Source organism: Aquarana catesbeiana, linkage group LG12 (assembly GCF_042186555.1).
Source record: "Aquarana catesbeiana isolate 2022-GZ linkage group LG12, ASM4218655v1, whole genome shotgun sequence".
In the NCBI taxonomy this organism is placed as follows: domain Eukaryota; kingdom Metazoa; phylum Chordata; class Amphibia; order Anura; family Ranidae; genus Aquarana; species Aquarana catesbeiana.
Window position 1 is genome coordinate 11,433,413 of NC_133335.1, and position 19,925 is coordinate 11,453,337.

The 19,925-nt window shown below is 47.5% G+C and overlaps 1 protein-coding gene across 2 annotated transcripts in view; it reads left to right on the plus strand.

Annotated features, from left to right (window-relative positions):
• Nucleotides 1–19,925, plus strand: part of DOK5 (docking protein 5) — a 472,815-nt gene that overhangs the window by 112,664 nt on the left and 340,226 nt on the right. For both annotated transcript variants that reach the window (XM_073607241.1, XM_073607240.1), the window contains exon 6: nt 12,523–12,658. In XM_073607241.1, the coding sequence (XP_073463342.1) occupies nt 12,523–12,658 (136 nt within the window). The remainder of the gene's footprint in view (nt 1–12,522; nt 12,659–19,925) is intronic.

Consider the following 19,925-nt stretch of genomic DNA (forward strand, 5'->3'; position numbering starts at 1 on the left):
AAGGGCAGACAGATTCACAGCTGAAACCCGACTAGAAGAATGTTTCTAGAATGCTGCGCAAACACTTTACACCTCTGCAAAGAAGGGCGGCACACCATGAGCCCTCTCTATAACTATAAGAAAACGTTCATTGAAAGCCCAAGCTGATGTGTGCATATCATTAAAAAGGCTGATGTAAACTATTCCTGTGGCCAGGCTATGGACATTTAAGTATTTGCATATTTTTAACACGCAGTAAATGAACTTTAGAACAAGTCCTTGTTGACCTCTGTATCTGCAGGCTTTCAGAGCAAATTTATCCTCAAAGCTCACAGCAGAAATACCATTTGCTCAGCTCCTCCCAGCCACCACTTTCCATCAGTGACCCAGCAGATTCCCTTGTTCCCCTTAGTGCCGGTTCACACAGGGGCGGCACGACTTGCAGGTCGCCTCAGCGAGGCGACCTGCAAACGACTTCTGAGGCGACTTGCAAAACGACTTCTGTATAGAAGTCTATGCAAGTCGCCCCAAGTCGCCCCCAAAGTAGTACAGGAACCTTTTTCTAAGTCGGAGCGACTTGCGTCGCTCCTATTAGAACGGTTCCGTAGCACAGAACGGGAGGCGACTTGTCAGGCGACTAGGTCGCCTGACAAGTCGCCCCTATGTGAACCGGCACTCAGTCAGCATTGACTAAGCAACTGTACACCTGCTGTGCCCATTATGAGGGGTTCCCACTACCCCTGTGCTGAGTTCCCGGGTCTGTACACCTGCTGTGCCCATTATGAGGGGTTTTCACCATCCCTGTGCTGAGTTTCCGGGTCTGTACACCTGCTATGCCCATTATGAGAGGTACCCACCATCCCTGTGCTGAGTTTCCGGGTCTGTACACCTGCTATGCCCATTATGAGAGGTACCCACCATCCCTGTGCTGAGTTCCGGGTCTGTACACCTGCTGTACTCATGAGGGGTTAATTTTGTTTATTGAAAAATCTTACAAACAACAACTTATATACAATAAAACCATAATAAATAAAACATATTTACAAAATAATTGAATATGACTATACAAAACAAGAACACAATAAATGGTGCAAACCAAATTGCGCAAAAACACAATCCCTACGGGAGAGCCAGACTAAGGAACATCATCGTCACCATGCATGTAGCCTTTTATTAAAACGGAGTGAGAACTGCCATTAGGGTAGTTGAGGCAGCCGTTTCTTAGCCTGACTACTCCCTCTCCCTGGAGAACCAGCGTGCTTCATTGCACCCTGGCACTCATCATCCATAGAGGATGCAGTACTCAAAGAGTCCCATTTATCATCATCATCTGAAAGGACCTTAAACTTATTTTCCAAAGGCAAAATCTTAGGACTTAAGGTAACTGTACCTTTTTTTTTTTTTTTTCTTCCTTTTGCCCCTCCTCTTTTTATCCTCCAATCACTCCATATCATCCTTGGACAAACCAGAATCAACAGTTTCCCCACACCTATCCTCCCCTTCACCCCCCCCCACTCTCCCTTCCCTTATCTACCACCAGGTCAGCCTCTTCACCATCCTCCCCACTCCTCTGCACCCCATGATCCTTAACAGAGACCCTGCAGCGCCGAGGGAGGGGGACTGGCAATGCACTCGATGCACCTGCCTCAGCACCTCTCGCTGCCTCTGCAATTTTAGAAGACACAGAAGGATTGGACGCATTCTCGGCAACTGATACCTTACCTACAGACTGGAAAGACACTGGCACACTAGGAAAACGCACAGACTGGGGCACCACAGACTGGGAAGACACTGGCACACTAGGTAAACGCACAGACTCGTGTACCACAGACTGGGGAGACACAGACACATTGGGTATTGGCACAGACTCAGATGGACTCACAGGCACTCCAGCTGCTGAGTTCTGAGCATCCTCCATGTCCAGGCGGAAGAACTCTCATGAGCTCAGCCTTGTTGTGCATTGCCTCAGGACACTGACTGTAAGGATGTCCCACCGCATTGCACAGATTGCACCTGATAATACAATCCTTTGCCAAATGTCCTATACCCTGACACAGAGAACACTTCATCACTGGACAGGAGGATGCAAGATGCCCTTTATCTCCACACTTGTTGCAGCGCTTTGGCTGGCCCAGGTAGAAGATGGTCAGCCTGTCCCTCTCCAGGAGATCTGAAGATGGCAGATGCTGGACAACATTATCAATTACTTTTAAATTTAACTGTACAGACCATCCCCCCGTCCATAATCTTTTTTATGTGGGGGAATTCCTCCTCCCTCCCATTTTAATTGAACAACATTCCTCCTTTTAAACATTGAGGAAGATAAAACATTTCCATGCTCCTTCCCTGATTGCTCTCCCTTCCCAGATCCTGTAGCAGCAACACCAGCATAAGTTTTTCTTACACCACCAGCATTTGCAGTCTTGTCCTTAGAAACATTCAAACCTGCTGGCAGAGAGTCTGAATCAGCTGGGACAGCAGTTTTCTGATTAGCAGAGGCAGGACCCGCCCTCTCCCCCTGCACTGAACACTCAGCTTCAATCCTGGGTTCAAGCACAGTCTTGGTTACTGCAGACTCCAGGAGAGTTGTAGCACTACTGCTCCCAGCATCTCCTCCACCATTCACAGGAACAGCCGCTGTGTCTGGTCCAGGCAAAGTCTCTGTATTGTCCATGGAGCTCCTCACACCAGACTCTTCTCCCAGAAGCTGACAATTACTCTCACCAGTAACATTTAAATCTGAGGTTTTGTTTCCAGCAGGTAAATCAGACTGCGCATTGTCTATGGGTCTGGGCTGACTGCCTGTAGGACTACAACCCTCAGCAAGCCCATTGTCACTAATAAAGTTCACACCACCATCCTGCACACACACTGTACCTGCTTGCTGTGTTGTCACCTCTGCGATTTCATGGCTAACGGTGGGATCAGACCTCCCCTCAGCTGCTTCAGACTTCATGGTGGATCTTGTTCTCTCCACGGGTCTTCCTTCCACAGGGTGAGGAACGGTGTCCATCTCCTCATCACCATCTGGGGAAGCCGCATGCGGAGGGGATTCTAGCTTAGTGATGAACTTCAGCATGCCAGTACCTTCAACCTCCAGCTCAGATGTTCCATATTGCTGGGGAGTGAGGGGGACAGAGCCACCATTGAGGCTCAGCAGATGTCTGAGGTGTTGAAGAGCTGGGCTCATCCTCCGCGCCCACTTTCTCACTCTTTGCTGACTCTGTCGGTACCTGCATCTCCTCACTGTTTGGGCCACCTTCCATGTAAGAAGCGGCTCCTCTCCTCAAGCAATTAAATCGCTCCTCATTCCTATATTTTTCTTTAAATATTTCGCTATTCTCCTTCAGAGAACTCACCAGTTCCTTCTGCTTCCTCACAGCTTGTTTCAAGTCCTTCAAACTCAGGCCTCAGAGCCGGTCTCTTCTTACTGTACACTTTGGCACAAAACTGTTTTTTCTTTCTGAATTCAGCCATCAAAACCAACAATGTATCCTCTTCCTTCTCAATCCGCTTCAGCTTGCTGACAGTCCTCTGTCTAAAGGCAGACAGGGACTCATCTCTCTCTTGGCCAGGCCCAGAATCATACACAGGCCTATCCAGGGGGCCACCGCCAGGGTCCTCCCCAGGAACCAGCATCCCTCCTGGGGCAGAGAAGCAACTCTAGCCCCTGGTCTCTGGAAGCACAGGAACCAGCAACCTCACTGTCAAGGAGCAGAATGGCAGTTTCTCACCATCCCTTTGCTGAGTTCCCGGATCTGTACACCTGCTGTGCTCATTATGAGGAGTTCCCACCATCCCTGTGCTGAGATCTCAGGTCTGTACACCTGCTGTGCCCATTATGAGGGGTTCTGTGCTCATTATGAGGAGTTCCCACCATCCCTGTGCTGAGATCCCAGGTCTGTACACCTGCTGTGCCCATTATGAGGGGTTCCCACCATCCATGTGCTGAGTTCTCAGGTCTGTACACCTGCTGTATCAGACTGACTTTCACTTTGTATTTCAGAAACTGGCACAGTCCTACTACAAAGAGCACCTAGATTTCTTCTTGTTCCAGCAGTGGGTGACTGGGCAACATTGCAACTGATTTATGATCTCCAGGTTGTACTGGGAATTTGTCAGTATAAGCAGGCAATCCTACCTCCTTGAATTCCAGCTGCACCAACTCCTACACAACATTTTACTGAGTATATAGGCTGGTCACAGCAATCCCTGTCTTCGAAGGAGCTGACAATCTAATGTGCACCATACACACACACACCGCAAGACCAATTTGGATAAAGCAGAGAGGGATTAGAACCCATGTCAGGTTTTTATTGCTGTCAGTGCCCCCGTTAGGGGAGATTCACCCTCACTAATTGTCCTGTTCTCCGTTATCACCGAGAGTGAAAAAAAAATACTAGATTTTGAGTTGTCACCAATACAGGAACAGAGAAGACATTTTGCAATGGGGGGCACTAGTTCTGGTGTCAATCAGGGATAACCTCATTTTACAGGGATTTTTTTTCTCACTTCCTGTTGTTACTTTGAGAAAGGAAGTAAAGAAAAATCTCACTTACTTTATTCATATTGAAAAAAAGAAAAAGTATGTTGCCTTTGGTTCTATAGTAAACCTCTCACAGATCTAAAAAGACATCTAATGAATATTCATTCTCCAAGGCAAAACCCTCAAAAAAGGCCAATAATGCAGATCCTCCCAATCCAATCCCAGTCCTGACATCAGTGGATGATTTGCAGGTGTGTCAGAAATGACATCACTTCCTGTATTGGTGTACACAGGTGGACAGTCAGGTAAGTTGTGAGGTCATGTATAGTGTATGCAGACAGGTGTATATGATTAGGGGCTGTGGGGCCTATTTGTCTCTCTAGCGCAGTCTGTGTGTCTGAATGGAATTTTGTACATTGTGTGCAGACATCTCAATGGACTTTGTACCCAAGGTAGAGCCGTCTCCCATAGCTTTAAATGAGTACTGCCTGTGGTGTTTGTCAGCAAGGCTTCCTGGAAGTCAGAACAATAGCTGTTGACTCAGACATGTACCATAGTCTTTCATTGTAATGGAGCTGGAGTGGATTAGAGGGGCAGGATGGGTTGTTATGTGGGGCACCAAAGCAGGAATTCTGGTGGACATCAAGCATTCTTATATCTCGGTGGTGAGGTCTCCTGGACATCATTCCCTCACCTTGTTCCCTCCTACTTCAGGGTGTTCCCAAATATTTTGTATTTTAAAATAAAAAGAAGGGATACTGGAAAAACTCTCATAATAGATACAGTGGGTGTACAGACCCAGGAACTCAGCACAGGGATGGTGGGAACCCCTCATAATGGGCACAGCAGGTGTACAGACCTGAGAACTCAGCACAGGGATGGTGGGAAACCCTCATAATGGGCACAGCGGGTGTACAGACCCGGGAACTCAGCACAGGGATGGTGGGAACCCCTCATAATGGGCACAGCAGGTGTACAGACCTGAGAACTCAGCACAGGGATGGTGGGAAACCCTCATAATGGGCACAGCGGGTGTACAGACCCGGGCTCTCAGCACAGGGATGGGGGGAACCCCTCATACTGGACACAGCAGGTATGCAAAGCTGGGAGCTTATTGCAGAGATTTCACCAATGGAGTCCCCAAGAGATAGTAGAGATGGTCAGGGGCTTTAAATATGTCACTACAAAACAACAAAGAGAAGGGCGCACCATCCTAGCACATTACCATTGTAAAATGTTATTGTGTATGTAAAAAGAAGTAACATACTCACAAACGCATGACACAAATTAGCATGTCCTATAACATAGGTGTGACTGCAGCCAGATCCCCACCGCTCCAGTATGCCACGGAAGACCCCCCTTAGCGTCCAATCTGGCGTACGCATTTGGAGGGATACCCCCTCTTCCTCAAAGCAAAACGATGTACAACTGAGAACTGATTTGTGTGTATATATACTACTCCATCACTATTAACCTAAGTGATAAGCTCCAATCACTCGCAATGGGGGTTGGGGCCAAACATCACATGATCCCATTGTTTAAAACCAATACAAATCTACCCACATTCACCAGTGTAGTCAGAACAAGTTTGTGTGTTAAAAAAAAAAATAAATACATAAAAAAACAAAAAAAGAGTATATGTTATAACCTCACTGGGACATTACAGCTGTATTAGCACAATATGGGATCACTGATTATGCGAGCACGAGTTCCGAACTGAGGTCAGGACCAGCGGACGCTTCTCTGTTCTCACTGGTGATCGGCTAGGTAGGGGTATATTCAGAAGGTAATTACAAGCTGCTGTGTACATCCGTATTAAAGTAAACCTTGCATGGGCAAAGCACAGTAAATAAATAAAAGTTCTATTTGGAAGACTGGATAATGATCACTGTTGGTGCGCCCTGTTCACACTTTATTGCTGGTGTGATGAATGGTGCAAAAAAATGGCTGCAATGTCTACATTTTTCTGCAGTGCAGTAGATCTCACTGCATTGCAGCGCTGCTGTATGTAGACATCGAAGAAGTGTCACTACTGCCACACTTCAAATAAAGTTAAAAAAACAAAACAAACAAAAAGTAAGCTGAATAGTGCATTACACCTCTCCATGGAACAGCCATAGATGGATCGATTTGCCCAGTCCCTGCTAAGCCAGAAGAATTTTCGACCCAAGATATCCGGTATAAAACGGATGCACGAGGTGTGTCTAAAAAGTTCAGTGAATGGTATCAGAAAACAAACAAAACTGAAGATACAAACAAACTACCTTTTTTTTTTTTTGGCCTTTAACCACTTCCATATCGGGCCTATTCTGGCACTCCTCTCCTACATGTAAAAATCATCTTTTTTTTTTTTTTTTGCTATAAAATTACTCAGAGCCCCCAAACATTATATGTGTTTTTTTAGCAGACCCTCTAGAGCAGTGGTTCTCAACTCCGGTCCTCAGGACCCACTAACAGGCCAGGTTTGCAAGATAACTGAAATACATCACAGGTCATATCATTTGCTGCTCAGTGATTGCAGTATTCTAGTCTGCATCTCCCCCAAGGTAATACTTTAAATCTGGCTTGTTGGTGGGTCCTGAGGACAGGAGTTGAGAACCAATGCTCTAGGGAATAAAATGGCAGTTTTTGCAACTTTTTATGTCACACGGTATTTGTGTAACAATTTTTCAAATGCATCATGTTTCATGAATTAAATAATAAGAAAACAGTAAAGTTATTGAAGAAAAAGAAAGATTGGGCACACACCATGGAAGGAAGAACTTCTGTAGAATAGTTACTTTATTGTCAAGGTGCCAAAGGACGTAGACCGGTTTCACATGGATAACTCGTGCCGGGGCCAGCACCCACGAGGAAATCTTTATCCACAGTCTGAGCAGTGTTACACTTTTTCTAAACAGTAAAGTTAGCCCACTTTTTTTTTTTTGTATAATGTGAAAGATGATGTTACGTCGAATAAATAGATACCTAACATGTCACACTTTAAAATTGCGCCTAACTTTGGCACTTAAAAATCTCCATAGGCGACTTTAATTTTTTTTGCCGGGTTACCAGTTTAGAGTTACAGAGGAGGTCTCGTGCTAGAATCGTTGTTCTCGCTCTAACGCATGCGGCGATACCTCACATGTGTGGTTTGAACAGTGTTTACACATGTGGGCGGGACTTATGTGTGCGTTCGCTGCTGTGCGTGAGCACACGGGGAGGGGGGGGAGACGCTTTAACATTTCTTTTAAGAAGTTCCACCCAAAAATGGAACTTCCTCTTTAAGGGAAGGTGACCCCCTGACATGCCACATTTGGCATGTCATTTTTTTTGGGGGGGGGGGAGCGGATAGCCTCTAAAAAGAGGCATCCAGCTCCCACTTCCTCCCGGGGCTCCGCTGCACCGGAAGGAAGATCACCTCTCCCCCGTCCCTCCGTGCAATCTTCTGGGACACGTCAAAGGTCCCAGAAAATTGCCCGGCCATTCACAGCGCGTATCGCGCATGCGCAGTGTGTGCCCGGCTGTGGCTTCACAGCTGGGCGCCCACAGTAAGAATGCAGCTGCAGGCATCATTCAGATATCACCACTGAAAGTCAAGGACGTCATATGACGTCCTTGGGCTGGAAGTGGTTAAAATAATTGCGGTCCTTCATAACACACTTTTGGCAACGTTCATAAAGCTTCTGGAAACTATCAGCAAAGACCTCTTTAGGAACCGACCACAGAACCGCTGTCACGCATTCTTGGATTGCCAACGTAATCTTATCTTGATCTTGGACTTTTGTAGGGGACTCCTGGGGGGGGTATGGAGACCGTGAACGCCAATCCGTTGATTGACACTTGGATTCTGGATGGAACTGGTATCACCAGATCTCATCCCCTGTGACGATGGTTGGCTGAAAGGATGGATTCTGGTCACACATGGTAATAAAATCTCCAGAGGTTTCCATCCCTTTTGTTTTTCTGGTCTTCTGTGAGCTTGTGCGGCATAAACCAGGAACCAATCTTCCACTTACCCACATCTTCACGGACGTTGGTGGGCACCGTGTCCTTGCTAATGCCTAATTCCTCCACCATCAGTCGTAGAATCAGATCTCGTGCCAGCATTTGTCGCACTCGCTTGATCATGTCTGGGGTTCTGCTTGTCAATGGCCGACCCGAATGTGGATCATCCTCAGTCCTTTCCTTCCCTTAGCTAAAGCATCGTAAACACGTTTTCTGCTCACGGCTTCCATCCCGTACACTTGCATCAACATTTCATGCGTCTCCATTTCCCCCAGTTTGTTGCAGAACTTGGTGTTCACTCGTTGCTCCATTGCACCGTGACCCCGCCTCTCACACTGACTACGTTTGACTGCCCGCAGCGGGTTTACCCTGGCGGTCACGTGTACTCCACGCTAGGTGGTGCTTCTTGACGTGTCTCTGGATAGCCATGGCTACCTGGCTCATGTTTCCGTTGAGATATCAGACCATTCACTGAACTTTTTAGACACACCTTGTATATACCGAAAGACAGGTTTGCTGAATATCTGAGAGTCATCAGCACCACAACCTTTGTTTAAACTTTTATATAACAAGAACCAAGAAATGGGATTTTAAAGGTGCCAAAACACAACAATACAAAGAGTATAAAAAAAAATCTAAATTTTATTTAGGAACATCTAAAAAATCAGCATATTGTTGTCAGAAATAACCATAAAATACATGAAACAGATGCAGCTGATTTGGATCTCTACATGTTTCGTCAAAGGATGGCTTCCTCAGGAGAAATTTTATCAGGCACTGCATATATGGTCACTGTATGTTGATAAGTATTTAGCATTAAAATGCAGCAGATATATGGCTCAGTTCAGGAGAGGGAGAGGAATGTTCTTCACGATATCTCACGAGATCTATTGTGGCTCTTTGGGACTGCTTGAACTCGTTTGAAAACCATCTGTGGCTTTCTTCTCCACTTTGGCAAAGGAAAACAACTGGGTTATCCTCCAAAATAGGATCTATTGCTGCCCACTGTTTTTACGGATGGGCCAATAGGGGGCGTCTATCTGCCTCTCTCTTATCTCACCAATTTATCCATTTTGTCCATCCCTGTGAATTTGGAGCCATATATCTGCTGGATTTTAATGCTAAATACTCATCAACATACAGTGAACATATATCTACATGTTTCACCAAAAGATGGCTTCCTCAGGAGAATTTTTATCAGGAACTGCATATATGGTCACTGTATGTTGATAAATGTTTAGCATTAAAATCCAGCAGATATATGATTCCAAATTCATAGGGATGGACAAAATGGATAAATTGGTGAAATAACAGAGAGAGGCAGAAAGACGCTCCCTATTGGCCCATCTGTAAAAACAGTGGGCAGCAATAGATCCTATTTTGAAGGATAACCCAGTTGTTGTCCATTGCCAAAGTGGAGAAGAAAGCCACAGATGGTTTTCAAATGAGCTCAAGCAGTCCCAAAGAGCCACAATAGATCTTGTGAGATATCTGCTGGATTTTAATGCTAAATACTTATCAACACACAGTGACCATATATGCAGTGTCTGATAAAAGTTCTCCTGAGGAAGCCATCGTTTCATGAAACATGTGAACATGCGAAACATCTCAAAATGAGATCCAATCGGTTTCATGTATTGTATGGTTATTTCTGACAACAATATGTTGATTTTTAGTTGTTTCTAAATATTTTTTTTTAATATTGTTTGTATTGTATATGTGTTTTGGCACCTTTTTTAAAATCCCATTTCTTGGTTCTTATTATACTTGTATATACTTACCCATTCAGCCCGTTCCAGTCACTTGATACCCTTTGTCAGTCAGCAGCAGATGCAAAGAAAAGGAGAGAGTGTATGACAATGGCTGAGAATTACAGGAGCGCTGACGTCACCCATAGGCTAGCTCCTTCCTCTCCCCTGCAGCCGCTGCTGGCCAACACAGGGGGCCAGACCTGAGTGGGCTGCAAAAAGGTAAGTCCTTTTTTTTTTTTTTTTTCTTTAACACAGGTTAGTCAGTGTAGGTGTTAGAAGGGGGAGGGGACATTTTTAAGACTAGTTAGATTTAGGGTGGAATTCTACTTTAATGTTTGGTTAAGTCACATTCACTAGTTTATAATGATGCCCCTTTACATTTAACCTTGTGATAATTACTGAAAATATGTGCTCACTAGCATGCATTTACTTTGCCTTTTAATGGAAATCTAAACCGAAAAAACAAAAATGTAAAATATGGCAGCTTTCCAGTCCTTAGGTGTGGCGGCTGCATTCGTTTTCTTTTTTAAGGTTTTTTTTTGCCTTTATTTTCACCTGGTGATCCTGTAAATAACACAATTCTCTCCCTGGGTGGCTGTGCTTACTCTCTGTACTGTGTCTGTAAAGGAGCCATGCTTGCCTACCAGGTTGGATTTTTAAACTTGTCAGTCTTCAGCTACCTTCATTATGTAGAGCAGCGGTCTCCAAACTGTGGCCCACGGTCCAGATGTAGTCCTTTGCTTGCATTTATCCGGCCCTTGGGGAACCATTTCTCCCACTGACACCAATTATGGGGCACTATTCATTTCACCAACACCAATGATGGGGTACTATTCCTCCCACTGACACCAATGATGGAGCACTATTTCTCTCACTGGTACGAGGCACTATTCCTTCCACCAACACCAATGATGTAGCACTATTCCTTCCACCAACACCAATAATGGGGCACTATTCCTTCCACCAACACCGATAATGGGGCACTATTCCTTCCACCAACACCGATAATGGGGCACTATTCCACCAACACCGATAATGGGGCACTATTCCTTCTATCAACACCGATGATGGGGTACTATTCCTCCCACTAATACAAGGCACTATTCCTTCCACCAACACCAATGATGGGGCACTATTCCTTCCACCAAAAAAAATCATGGGGCACTATTCCTTCCATCAACACCAATTATGGGCCACTATTCCTCCCATTGAAACCAATGATGGGCCACTATTCCTCCCATTGAAACCAATGATGTGGCACTATTTCCTATCCAAGGCACTATTCCTTCCACCAGCACCATTGATGGGCCACTATTCATCCCATTGAAACCAATGATGGGGCACCATTACTCCCACTGACACCAATGATGGGGTACTATTTCTTACACTGATACGATGCACTATTCCTTCCACCAACACCAATGATATAGCACTATTCCTTCCACCAGCACCAATAGTGGGGCACTATTCCTTCCACCAACACCAATAATGGGGCACTATTCCTTCCATCAACACCAATGATGGGGTACTATTCCTCCCACTAATACGAGGCACTATTCTTTCCATCAACACCAATGATGGGCCACTATTCCTCCCATTAAAACCAATGATGGGGCACTATTCCCCATCCGAGGCACTAATCCTTCCACCAACACCAATGATGGGGCACTATTTCTGTCACTGACACCAATGATGGGGCACTATTCTTCCCACTGATACAGGGCACTATTCCTTCCACCAACACCAATGATGGGGCAATATTTCTCCCACTGACGCAAATGATGGCCACTATTTCTTCCGCCAACACCAACAATGGGGCACCATTCTTCCTCCCACTGACCACCATGTCTGGGGCATTGTTTACTCTCACTGACGCCAGGATATTTTCTACTTCCACTGGCCACACTGCGGCCCATCTAAAGTCTGAAGGACAGTAAACTGGCCCTTTGTTTGGGAAGTTTGGAGACCCCTGATATTGAGAATGATGGAATTAGTAGTTTGCAGAAGGAAGATAGGATTATTCTATGCTTCCAGGAGCTGCAACACATTACGTTTTTGTTTTTGGGTTTAGTGATGCTTTAAATTCAGTATCTGGAATGGCGCTTTGTGACTCCAGCCAATGGTTGTGTCTCCACACGGACATCTGAGGCTGATAATGTTCTTATCAGTCTGCTGTTTGCACAGGTTGGGATGGAAGCGCAGTGATTGCAGCGGACAGTCTTGGACGAACATGCGGAAAGACTAATGTATTTTGGCTGGAGCTGCAGTCTAGTCTCATCATGTGTTTTTTTGTTTTTTTTTGTGTTTGTCTCTTGGCAGGATGTGTGACACGGGGGAGGGCCTCTTTATCTTCCAAACCAGAGAAGGTGAAGCCATCTATCATAAAGTTCACTCTGCAGCGCTGGCGATAGCGGAACAGCACGAGCGACTACTGCAAACCGTCAAGAATTCAATGGTACGTGCTGCGTGCGTTTTTCTACAAATCTGTACCTGGGGACCTTTTCCAGGAAAAATGCCAGTGGCCTGGCAGTCATGCTAAGCCAGTGTGCAAGGGACATGCCCTTACTTGCTCTAAGTCAGGGGCGCAGACACAGCTTGGCAGCTATCGTTTTACAGTGCCTTGAAAAAGTATTCATACCCCTTCACATTTTCCATATTTTCTCACGTTACAACCGAAAAAGTAAATGTATTTTATTGGGATTTTATGTGATAGACCAACACAAAGTGGCACATAATTGTGAAGTGGAAGGAAAATGATAAATGTTTTTTAACTTTTTTTTTTACAAATATGTGAAAAGTGTGGGGGGCATTTGTGTTCATCCCCCTTTACTCTGATACCCCTAACTAAAATCTAGTGGAACCAATTGCCTTCAGAAGTCACCTAATTAGTAAATAGAGTCCACCTGTGTGTGTGTAATTTAATCTCATTATAAATACAGCCGTTCTGCTGAAGCCTTCAGAGGTTTGTTAGAGAACCTTAGTGAACAAACAGCATCATGAAGGCAAAGTAACACACCAGACAGGTCAGGGATAAAGTTGTAGAGAAGTATAAAGTAGGGTTAGGTTATAAAAAAACGATCCCAAGCTTTGAACATCTCACGGAGCTCTGTTCAATCCATCATTGGAAAATGGAAAGAGTATGGCACAACTGCAAACCTACCAAGACATGGCCGTCCATCTAAACTGACCGGCCGGGCAAGGAGAGTATTCATCAGAGAAGCAGCCAAGAGGTCCATGGTAACTCTGGAAGAGCTGCAGAGATCCACAGCTCAGGTGGGAGAATCTGTCCACAGGACAACTATTAGTCATGTTCTCCACAAATCTGCCCTTTATGGAAGAGTGACAAGAAGAAAGACATTGGTGAAAGAAAACCATAAGAAGTCCTGTTTGTAGTTTGTGAGAAGCCATGTGGAGGACACAGCAAACATGTGGAAGAAGGTGATCTGGTCAGATGAGGCCAAAATTCAACTTTTTGGCCTAAAAGCAAAATGCTTAGGGTGACTCACAGCACTTAAGCTGCGGTTACCAGCGGGACTTAGGCGAATTTTCGTCCGAACCACTACCGACAGGTTATGGGCCCAGTGACCTTAGATGAGTCCCCTCTTTCCCGGGGTGGTATTCCGGGTTCAATCGGAGAGAAACTTCCACACGGTGGCTCGCAGGAGGGTCGGTCCACCCGGATCTGGTGTCTAAAATCCACCGGTAGCGACCTGCCAAATTTGGGGTCTCTAGCTCAAAGTATGGGGGAGATAGGGTCCTCCAAAGTTGACCGACCCATGGTGGCCACCGCGGCCGAGGGGGTAGCGAGTGACCGCTAGATCGGAAACGGTCCCTTGGTGCCCCATGGCCGGCCTGAATTTTTCGGTTTACCGGTCAATATCTCCGGGACCGTAGGTCACAGGAACTTCAAACTTGGTACTTGGGGGTTTCTAGAGCCCCCCTAGGTGCAGGCCAAATTTGGGGTCTCTGGAACCAAAGGCGGCCGAAATCACTTTTCTGGAAATCACCTTGTAGCCTTTGTGTCAACCTAACTTTCAATCTCAAGTGATTTTTTGGCTCCAAGAAAGTAAACTTCCGAACCGTTTGAGCTAGGGGTCCAATTTTTGGATATGTTGTAGACCTAGATCCCATGAGTGTGCACCCCAAATTTTGGGTTCGTAGACCCAAGGGGGCCGGAGATACGAGCCCTCAAAGTGCTCCGACCGGGACCCGCCAGAGCCTAAGTCCGAAATTCTCGGGTAGCAGAACCGGTTTTTCCGCCCTAGGGGTGCCGTCTTTGGAAGACGGTTACGGCCCAACCGTAGGGTCTAGGAACCCCAAATTTGGACCACATGTAGTGCACCATCTCCCCTATAAGTGTGCCCAGTTTGGCGTTTCCAACCCCAACGGCCGAAGAAATAGGAGGCCCCAAAGTTGAGTGACTTTCCCATAGACTCCAATGTTAAATTGCGGTTTCTCTCGGTTCCACTTTTCGGGGTGCCAGCGGGCCGCTATCGGTTCCCTGGACCCCAAACTTGGCCAGTGAGTACCTGAAGTGTTTCCCCACAACCTCCCGGTGTCGGTGTATTTTTAAGACCCATAGCACCGGAGAGCGACGCGCGCATCTTTGCCCGCGGTCTGTGAAGCGGCTATTGACCCCCGAAAGTCGAGGGGGGTCTCATTCTACTGCAAAGCGATGAAATATTCTTTTGAACCCTACCGGGGCTTTCCCCGGTGAACCGGGCCCGAGCTATACCGTTTCAAAGTGGCATTTTCCGGTTACCGGAAGGTTCCGGTGGGGGTACCGGGCCCCAAATCGGTGTGGGGGTACCCAGAGAGTGAATCTACAACACCCCCAAGTTTGGTAATTTTGTGACCTAGGGTCCGGGAGCACCGGTACCGGGAAGACGGTCAACATTGTGGCCCCGGTAAGTCCCCGGTAAAACACCCCAGAACCTCCAAATTTTTTGGAGGTGTAGCTGTGCTATCTGGGAAGAAGGGGTGCAAGTTTGGTGCCCCTAGCCCATTCGGTCTTCGAACGGTTAAGCGATAAGTGAAAAGAGCCCCAAAATCGCCTCATTTCCCCATAGACTTCCATGTTAAGCGAGCGGGCTACTTTGGGGAACCGGTACCGGGACCCGAAATTTCTTCCACGTGTAGCCGTGGAGCTCCCCTACAAGTGTGCCGAGTTTGGGGGGATTCGACTTGGTGGATCCCCGGATACCGGAGGCCAAAGTTGCCCCAATATATGCGCCCCTTTCCCCAGGCGCCAAACCGACGCGAGGGGCCCACTTTGGGGAGTCGGTACCGGGCGGCCTTAGGTTCCCTGGACCCGAAATTTCTTCCACGTGTAGCCCTGGGACTGCCCTACAAACCGTGTCCAGCTTGGCGTGAAAAGCGGGAAGACGGTCGTTTTTATGGGGCCCACAATGTGGGCACTCGGGCGTCCACAGAGTGTGGACTTAGTCGTTTTTCTTCCCCGAGCTGCTCTGGGGAAGCAAAATCGGTTTTTCCGCCCTAGGGGTGCCGTCTTTGGAAGACGGTTACGGGGCAACCTTAAGGTTTAGGAACCCCAAATTTGGACCACTGGTAGATCATTGCTTCCTCTATCTGTGTGCCAAGTTTGGTGTTCCTAACCCCAACAGGCGATGATTCAGAACACCCCAAATTTGCCGAACTTTCCCATAGACTCCAATGTTAAATCGGTTTTTACTTTTCGGGGTGCCACCGGGCCGCTATCGGTTCCCTGGACCCCAAACTCGGCCAGTGAGTACCTGAAGTGTGTCCCCACAAACTCCCGGTGTCTGTGTATTTTTAAGACCCATAGAACCGGAGAGCGACGCGCACGTCTTTGCCGGTAGTGTGTGAAGCGGCTATTGACCCCCGAAAGTCGAGGGGGGTCTCATTCTACTGGAAAGCGATGAAATATTCTTTTGAACCCTACCGGGGCTTTTCCCGGTGAACCGGACCCGAGCTATACCGTTTCAAAGTGGCATTTTCCGGTTACCGGAGGGTTCCGGTTGGGGTACCGGGCCCCAAATCGGTGTGGGGGTACCCAGAGAGTGAATCTACAACACCCCCAAGTTTGGTAATTTTGTGACCTAGGGTCCGGGAGCACCGGTACCGAGAAGACGGTCAACATTGTGGCCCCGGTAAGTCCCCGGTAAAGCACCCCCGAACCTCCAAATTTTTTGGAGGTGTAGCTGTCCTATCTGGGAAGAAGGGGTGCAAGTTTGGTGCCTCTAGCACATTCGGTCTTCGAACGGTTAAGCGATAAGTGAAAAGAGCCCCAAATTCGCCTCATTTCCCCATAGACTTCCATGTTAAGCGAGCGGGCTACTTTGGGGTGTCGGTACCGGCCGTCCTTCGGGTCCCTGGACCCGAAATTTCTTCCACGTGTAGCCGTGGAGCTCCCCTACAAGTGTGCCAAGTTTGGGGGGATTCGACTTGGTGGATCCCCGGATACCGGAGGCCAAAGTTGCCCCAGTATATGCGCCCTTTTCCCCAGGCGCCAAACCGACGCGAGGGGCCCACTTTGGGGAGTCGGTACCGGGCGGCCTTGGGTTCCCTGGACCCGAAACTTCTTCCACGTGCAGCCCTGGGACTTCCCTACAACATTGGTCCAGCTTGGCGAGAAAAACGGGGAAACTTAGTCGTTTTTAGGGGGTCCAAATTAGGGGGACTCGGTCATCCAAAAAGTTTGGACTTAGTCGTTTTTATGGAAGAAAAGTTCCCCAGCGGGACTTAGGTGAATTTTGATCCGAACCACTACGACAGGTGATCGGCCCAGTGACCTTAGATGAGTCCCCTCTTTCCTGGGGTGGTATTCCGGGTTCAATCGGAGAGAAACTTCCACACGGTGGCTCGCAGGAGGGTCGTTCCACCCGGATCTGGTGTCTAAAATCCACCTGTAGCGACCTGCCAAATTTGGGGTCTCTAGCTCAAAGTATGGGGGAGATAGGGTCCTCCAAAGTTGACCGACCCATGGTGGCCACCACGGCCGAGGGGGTAGCGAGTGACCGCTAAATAGGAAACGGTCCCCTGGAGCCCCATGGTCGGTATGAAATGTTCGCCTTGAAGCCGGTCCTCCGGTCCTAGGGGTGCCGTCTTTGGAAGGCGGTTACGGGGCAACCTTAAGGGTTAGGAACCCCAAATTTGGACCACATGTAGATCATCGCTTCCCCTACAAGTGTGCCGAGTTTGGTGTTCCTTACCCCAACAGCCGATGATTCAGAACACCCCAAAGTTGAGTGACTTTCCCATAGACTCCAATGTTAAATCGCGGTTTCTCTCGGTTCCACTTTTCGGGGTGCCACCGGGCCGCTATCGGTTCCCTGGACCCCAAACTTGGCCAGTGAGTACCTGAAGTGTTTCCCCACAACCTCCCGGTGTCGGTGTATTTTTACGACCCATAGAACCGGAGAGCGACGCGCACGTCTTTGCCCGCAGTCTGTGAAGCGGCTATTGACCCCCGAAAGTCGAGGGGGGGTCTTATTCTACTGGAAAGCGATGAAATATTCTTTTGAACCCTACCGGGGCTTTCCCCGGTGAACCGGGCCCGAGCTATACCGTTTCAAAGTGGCATTTTCCGGTTACCGGAAGGTTCCGGTGGGGGTACCGGGCCCCAAATCGGTGTGGGGGTACCCAGAGAGTGAATCTACAACACCCCCAAGTTTGGTAATTTTGTGACCTAGGGTCCGGGAGCACTGGTACCGGGAAGACGGTCAACATTGTGTCCCCGGTAAAACACCCCCGAACCTCCAAATTTTTTGGAGGTGTAGCTGTGCTATCTGGGAAGAAGGGGTGCAAGTTTGGTGCCCCTAGCCCATTCGGTCTTCGAACGGTTAAGCGATAAGTGAAAAGAGCCCCAAATTCGCCTCATTTCCCCATAGACTTCCATGTTAAGCGAGCGGGCTACTTTGGGGTGTCGGTACCGGCCGTCCTTCGGGTCCCTGGACCCGAAATTTCTTCTACGTGTAGCCGTGGAGCTCCCCTACAAGTGTGCCGAGTTTGGGGGGATTCGACTCGGTGGATCCCCGGATACCGGAGGCCAAAGTTGCCCCCATATCTTTGCCACTTTCCCCCAGGCGCCAAAACGACGCGAGTGGTCAACTTTGGGTCGTCGGTACCGGCCAGCCTTAGGTTCCCTGGACCCGAAATTTCTTTCACGTGTAGCCATCAGTCTTCCGCACAACTGTGCCAAATTTGGGGGGCTTTCACCGTAAGGGTCCCCGGATACAGGTGCTCAAAGTAGGCCCCTCGTCGCGCCAAGCTGACCAGAAACCCTTCCCTGGTGGGGCCCCCCACCCCCCTACCCCCCCTCCCCCACCCCCCAAATTTTTTTCACAGTCTCCCCCGACCCTGAGACACCCCCCCCGCAGCAAGTCCCCCCAGCTTAATAGTCGTTGGCCAGCTTGGGGGGAAAAGTGGGGACTTAGTCGTTTTTTCACCCCAAAAAAGTGGGGACTTAGTCTTTTTTTTGAAGATTTTCGTACTTGGAAGGTATTTGACGAACAGACGGTGGGGACTTAGTCTTTTTTTCGCCAATTTTCATACTTAGTCATTTTTTCACGCCAAAAAAAGAACCGGCAGCACATGTGTTGAAGAGTCACACTGCTATGTGTGGCGGGAAACTAACACTGCACATCACCCTGAACACACCATCCCCACCGTGAAACATGGTGGTGGCAGCATCATGTGGTGGGGATGCTTTTCTTCAGCAGGGACAGGGAAGCTGGTCAGAGTTGATGGAAAGATGGATGGAGCCAAATACAGGACAATCTTAGAAGAAAACCTGTTAGAGTCTGCAAGAGACTTAAGACTGGGGCGGAGGTTCACCTTCCAGCAGGACAACAACCCTAAACATACAGCCAGAGCTACAATGGAATGGTTTAGATCAAAGCATATTCATGTGTTAGAATGGCCCAGTCACAGTCCAGACCTAAATCACATTGAGAATCTGTGGCAAGACTTGAAAATTGCTGTTCACAGACGCTCTCCATCCAACCTGACAGGGCTTGAGATATTTCGCAAAGAAGAATGGGCAAAAATGTCCCTCTCTAGATGTGCAAAGCTGGTAGAGACATCCCCAAAAAGACTTGCAGCTGTAATTGCAGAGAAAGGCGGTTCTACAAAGTATTGACTCCGGGGGGCGCCATACAAATGCACCCCCCACACTTTTCACATATTTATTTGTAAAGCATTTTGAAAATCATTTATCATTTCCCTTCCACTTCACAATTATGTCCCACTTTGTGTTGGTCTATCACATAAAATCCCAATAAAATACATTTACGTTTTTGGTTGTAACATGACAAAATGTAGAAAATGTCAAGGGGTATGAATACTTTTTCAAGGCACTGTATTAGACGAAAGTCTGCAGTGACAACCTTCTCATTTCTCTCTGTGCTCAGGCGGAGATTCAAAGCGGATCTTCACTGTATCTGGGTACTGCAAACTAATAAACACTATTTAATTCATTTTTAATAGTCAAAGCAAACTTCCCCCATCCGTCTATGTCTCCAGGCTTTATTTTGTTGAGAAATCACAAGGGAAAATGATTCATGTAGCATTTACTTCCTGGAATCCATTTGCCATTAGCTCAGGCATGCAGGCAGGAGAATATGTTTAGCTGAGAAAACCTCTCCTCCTCTCCTCCCCAAGACTCCTGGGATGTATGACATCATTTGCCTAGGCAACAGACCATGAAGTAACTGAAGAAACGTTGAAAAAAAAGTTTAAAA